General features: G+C 40.4%; 1 protein-coding gene across 1 annotated transcript; it reads left to right on the top strand.

The window, feature by feature from the left end:
- Positions 1-3392: 3392 nt before the first annotated feature.
- Positions 3393-5160, top strand: LOC128743602 (zinc finger protein 227-like). Its single transcript, XM_053840210.1, has 2 exons — positions 3393-3699; positions 4108-5160. Exons 1-2 carry the CDS (start codon positions 3407-3409, stop codon positions 5000-5002), a joined length of 1188 nt encoding a protein of 395 aa, XP_053696185.1. The 5' UTR covers positions 3393-3406; the 3' UTR covers positions 5003-5160.
- Positions 5161-6072: the final 912 nt, after the last annotated feature.

Here is a 6072-nt window from a genome sequence, read left to right as displayed (position 1 = left end):
CTCCTATACAAATGAAATACAAATTTCCTCATAACTCGAGAGCTAATCAAGCAAATGAAACCAAATTTGGCACGTGAAAGTTTTCGAGGGCAAGAATATTTTCTATGGTGAATTAGGACCCCTCCCAACTTTAAGAGGGGGGGCTCCTATACAAACGAAATACAAATTTCCTCATAACTCGAGAACTAATCAAGCAAATGGAACAAAATTTGGCACGTGGGTGTTTTTGGAGACAAATTTTTTTCTATGATGAATTGGGACCCCTACCCACTTTAGGAGGGGGGGCTCCTATACAAATGAAATTCAAATTTCCTCATAACTCGAGAACTAATCAAGCAAATAGAACCAAATTTGGCATGTGGAGGTTTCTGGAGGCAAAAATATTTTCTATGGTGAATTACGACCCCTTCCCCTTTTAAGAGGGGAGCTCCCATACAAATGAAATACAAATTTCCTTATAACTTGAGAACTAATCAAGCAAATGGAACCAAATTTGGCATGTGGGAGATTTTGGAGTCTTGAATTTATTTTACGATAGTTAGAGACCTCTCACCCCTGTGGTAGGGGGATATGGACTCTCATACAAATACAACAGAAATTTTTGCGAAACTCAAAAACTAATCAAACTCGAGAAATTCGAGACTCTTCCATAAAACATTAGTCAATACAAGACCACAAAAACTATCTATAGTAACACTAGATCATTCAGGACGAGACGGTCGCGAGTGTTGCCGGTGACACGCCGTCGGAAGCGCCGCCCACTGGGGAGCTTGCAAAACTCGAGATTGTGACAAAGATCATCCGAGATTCATGATTTATGTACAACACAGGTTAATTTGTGGCAATACGAAGTTTGTCGGGTCAGCTAGTCTATACCTATAAAGAAGGATTTCTGTCTGTCTGTCTGTCCGTATGTTCCTTATAGAATCGAAAACTACTGAACCAATCGGAATTAAAATATGCATGTAGAGGTTTTTAGGGGCCAGGAAAGGTTTTAGTGATGGTTAGAAACCCCTCCCCCCACTAAGAGGGGGGCTCCCATACAAATGAAACACAAATTTCTGCATAACTCGACAACTAATCAAGCAAATAGAACAAAATTTGGCATGTGGGTATTTTCGGTGACAAGAATTTATTCTATGGTAAATTGAGACCCCTCCCCTCTTTATAAGGGGAATTATAACTCCTCTCCTCTTTAAAAGGGGGGGCTTCCATACAAATTTCCTCATAACGCGAGAACTAATCAAGCAAATGGAACCAAATTTGTGGCATGTGAAGGTTTTCGAGGGCAAGAATATTTTCTATAGTAAATTAGGACCCCTCCCCACTTTAAGAGGGGGGCTCCTGTACCAAAGAAACACAATTTTCCTCATAACTCGAGAAGTAGTTAAGCAAATGGAACCAAATTTGGCATGTGGGTGTTTTTGGAGACAAAATTTTTTTCTATGATGAATTGGGACCCCTCCCCACTTCAGGAAGGGGGGCTACTATACAAATGAAATGCAAATTTCCTCATAACTCGAGAATTAATCAAGCAAATGGAACCAAATTTGACACGTGGGTGTTTTTGGAGACAAAATTTTTTTCTATGATGAATGGGGACCCCTACCCACTTTAGGAGGGGGGGCTCCTATACAAATGAAATTCAAATTTCCTCATAACTCGAGAACTAATCAAGGAAATAGAACCAAATTTGGCATGTGGAGGTTTTTGGAAGCAAAAATATTTTCTATGGTGAATTACGACCCCTTCCCCTTTTAAGAGGAGAGCTCCCATACAAATGAAATACAAATTTCCTTATAACTTGAGAACGAATCAAGCAAATGGAACCAAATTTGGCATGTGGGAGATTTTGGAGTCTTGAATTTATTTTACGATAGTTAGAGACCTCTCACCCCTGTGGTAGGGGGATATGGACTCTCATACAAATAAAATAGAAATTTTTGCGAAACTCAAAAACTAATCGAACTCGAGAAATTCGAGACTCTTTCATAAAACATTAGTCAATACAAGACCACAAAAACTATCTATAGTAACACTAGATCATTCAGGACGAGACGGTCGCGAGTGTTGCCGGTGACACGCCGTCGGAAGCGCCGCCCACTGGGGGGCTTGCAAAACTCGAGATTGTGACAAAGATCATCCGAGATTCATGATTTATGTACAACACAGGTTAATTTGTGGCAATACGAAGTTTGTCGGGTCAGCTAGTAAATAAATAAATATTAAATTTGTATCGCATATCACGGAACATTTCTGGCTTTAGTTTTCAAAAGGTAGCATAATCTGTGTAAAAGGTTGATTATGCGACCTTCTGAAAACTAAAGCCAGATTTGAAGTAAAACTGATGTAATATTAAGTAGTTTTAGCTAAATCCGACCTATTTACCGGTAGATTCATCTAAGAGTGCATGACCGAAACAAGCCATACACACTTAAAAAATTTACTCTGCAACTGCATAAATTATAATTCGACGACGGGTCGTCTGTGGTGTGTCGTCGTCATGTGTGTGTGACAGTCGAAAGCGTCGACTCGAAAGTAAAGGAAATCGCGTATATTTAATATAGGGCTTTTGCTACACACACATGCAAGACATCTGTTGGGCACACATTGCATATTTTCCTATTCGATGCAGCAAAAACGTGCTGGATAAAATTATCATTTTTTCTAAAATTATTCATCATTTTAAAGCAACTAATAGTCAAAATAACCGACAAATGTTCCCTGAAATATATGCTGACTGTTGGTAACTAGGGTTTCGGTGAATTCGCGTTAAATCGATGTCCCAAATATACTGATTTTTGAAGCAGAATACGGCATAGGCCAAGTTGAAAGTAACGGAATATAAAATTGGTTTTAGCATAATAAATTGCTTTCTTAGCCGAAAGCAACTACTGGCTATTGATATTTGTTTAGTTTTATCCCGCTAACATAAGTCATAGTTACATTTTTGATCATTGCTACCGCGTCTTAGCTTATTTGTTGAAAATAATTTTTTTGTTTAGTAAACAGATGTATCACCTTGCCATATGTATGAAGCAATTTGTAATTTCTGTTTTAAATAAAGAAAATAAATCATTTAAAAAATTTTGCTCTTCCCAGCCCGTGTGTTTTATATGGAGCTGTCACTTTTGCCTGCCCAACAGATCTCCAATACATATGTCGACTAACATTTGAAAGGGGCGGATAAGCCAACTGTCAAACAGAACGAGTGAGAGTTCATTTTCCTATACTGCTCCAGCAAAAACTAACTCTCACCCGTTCTGTTTGACAGTTGGCTTATCCGCCCCTTTCAAATGTTGGTCGACATATGCACTCTGCAAACACCCTATTATTAATATTTCCAGTATTTTTGGCATTTTTCCATTTTTGTCGCCCTGCTGTTTACTGTGTTTGACTATTAGTGATGAGCGCTGAAACGAAAGAATGCAACGCAGTAAAGTTGGAAAACTGTACTGGAATAAAATTGGCGAAGACGAACAGAATCAATATTCGGGATACGGAAGATAACTGGGTGATCACTATTTACGATCTCCGGTGCTTTAGTGAAACATCGATCTTGGTAGAGGCCGTCACTGTTGTGAAACAAGAGCTTGCGATAAAGATTAATGATGGAAGTGATAATACCGATAATACAGAAAACTCCACATCAGTGCCTGCTGCAGCAGCTAGCGGAGAAACTGCAGCCGCTATTTTCAGGTAAATTTGTTACTTTTTCCAGACGGACTGCAGCAGTACCTCATATTCCATTAGTTTTCTACTGATTCAGAGAATGCAGTTAGAGTAAAGCACTATACATTAAGTGAAGTCCACTTCTAAAAGCAATCATAAGTAGCCAACCTGTTTTGGATTCCATTTCCAGCTTTCATAATTTGTACACTTCCATTATTTTGATTTTGCTATAAGTTATGTACAGTTATTAACCTACCATGTATTAACGGACTCATTTTGATTCATGAAAAGGTAAATTAACAAATCACCGAAAAGGCCCCAGTTTTTAGAATAAATTCTTTTCCGGAGAATGTTACCGGGACAAATCACTTCCTAGTTTCTAACAAGCAATCACATTTCCTGCCCAAAATTTCAGCCTTTTTTCTTCTGTTGCAGTGATGCGAGAAGTTTCAGACGGAACCACGCCCGCGGTGATCAAAGCAAGCGCGTTACAACCCGTAACAAGCAACTGGACAAGCCGGTTTGCACTATTTGTGGCAAAACATGGATGACAAAAAATAGACTCGCGATCCATATGAGAGTACATACCGGAGAACAACCGTATAAGTGCGACAAATGCAGTAAAACATTCAAGTCGGTAGGGGGTCGAAATGCCCATTGGTTGGCGGCTCACAGTGGAGAGAAAAAGTTTAGATGTGAAATTTGTGAAAAAAGTTTCTCCTATAAAGCAAGTTTGAGGAATCACCGAGCAATACACAAGAAACGGCCTGAACATGTGCATAAATGCCCGATGTGCGACAAAACATTCCAAACGCGCTGTTACCTGAAATACCACATTTTCAGTCACACCAAAGAAGAACCGTTCACATGCGACATTTGCGGTTCATCATTCAGCGCACCATACTATCTAAGGTACCACAGAATGTCCCATAGGGACGTGGAGGCCTATTACAAGTGCGACATATGCGGCGGGCAGTACAGCAACGAGAAAGTCTTTGAGCTGCATAAAACGTTACACACGAACGAGCGCCGTTTTTATTGTGGCTGCGGCAAGAGCTTTTCTTCCTATGAAAACCTAGAGGAGCACAGGTCGAGCAAATGCAGAGATCGGCCATTCAAGTGTACGGTGTGCGCGGAAACTTTTCGCTCCGAGCGGACGCTTCGAATGCACGTTACGCGACATAACAACGGGTTGAAACAATGCGAGATTTGTTTCAAATGGAGGCTTAATCTATACAAGCACATGCGGGCCCATAAACAAAACAGTAGAAGGTTGTATCAGAGATACCACCGCGTTTTCGACGTACGACCACCTGAAGTTGTTACTTAGAATAAGATTATCTTTACTTTATATTGTTGCGTGTTAGTCGATTTACCTAGTTCTCACTCAAAGAGATAAGCGCCGCAGGCACAATGTATTCGTACTAGGTAGGTATATTGAACAGAATTTTATTAGCTGAACCATGCTATCCATTCGCGACTACGAAGCTGAAGAAAATTTTTATAAATAGTAATAAATTACCATAAATAAAAATAAGAACAAGTAAACAAATTAATCGGACCGGCTGAAGAAGCAGTTGAATCGCTCAACATGTAGGGTTTGGCGCGATAGATTGAAATCGAATATGGATGCTACTTTGTGAAACGTCCTCCGGAGACCGCTGAGGGCCACGTATTCGCTGTAGTTCGTACGGTGGTGTGACATCCTTAGCGTAGCAGTACATATTTCGAAGGGTTCTAAGCTGCACATTCCTTGCAGAGTGTCGGCGACTAGCAGGGCTTTAGATGTATCCCTCCGTGTGGAGAGAGTATCCAGGTGGATCAGCAAATATCGGTTTTCGTAGCTCGGCAAGTGGTACGGATTTCGCTAGGGCAACCGACGAAGAGCACAACGCGGTGCTGGACGGATTCGTTTTGTTCAGAACTGTTGTGGTAGTTCCAAACCGCAGAACAGTATTCTAGAGTCGATCTGTCCGGGGAGCAGTATTATAAGGCACTAAACATAAGTTCCAAAAGCGTCGTGTTGGTAAATCAAGTCAGTGGTGGGGCTGACATTTTTAAGCAACTCGAGTAGTTTACCAGGAACAGTCACTTTGAAGTCTCGAGCTTTAGGGATTGAAGTTTGTTAAGGGATTCGAGGCTAAAGTTGCATGGCTGTTTATTAAATTTGCTGAGCCAGTCCTATCTGAAAACCATTGCATTTTTAGCAAATGAATGAGAATTTTTTCTCTCATTTTTTTGCTGAATATGGTCTTAAATGGCCTCATTCCATTGGTATACGCTACCTGCTCAAGCATTTTGAGGTACCATCGCAGAACTTACTACGGCATGCCATAGTTTTGTGCGTCTCTTCTAATGGAATAACCTTTCACATTCAGCGCGTCGATGACAATTCGAAGA

Source organism: Sabethes cyaneus, chromosome 1 (assembly GCF_943734655.1).
Source record: "Sabethes cyaneus chromosome 1, idSabCyanKW18_F2, whole genome shotgun sequence".
Taxonomy (NCBI): Eukaryota; Metazoa; Arthropoda; class Insecta; order Diptera; family Culicidae; genus Sabethes; species Sabethes cyaneus.
This window is presented reverse-complemented; position numbering and strand designations above follow the sequence as displayed.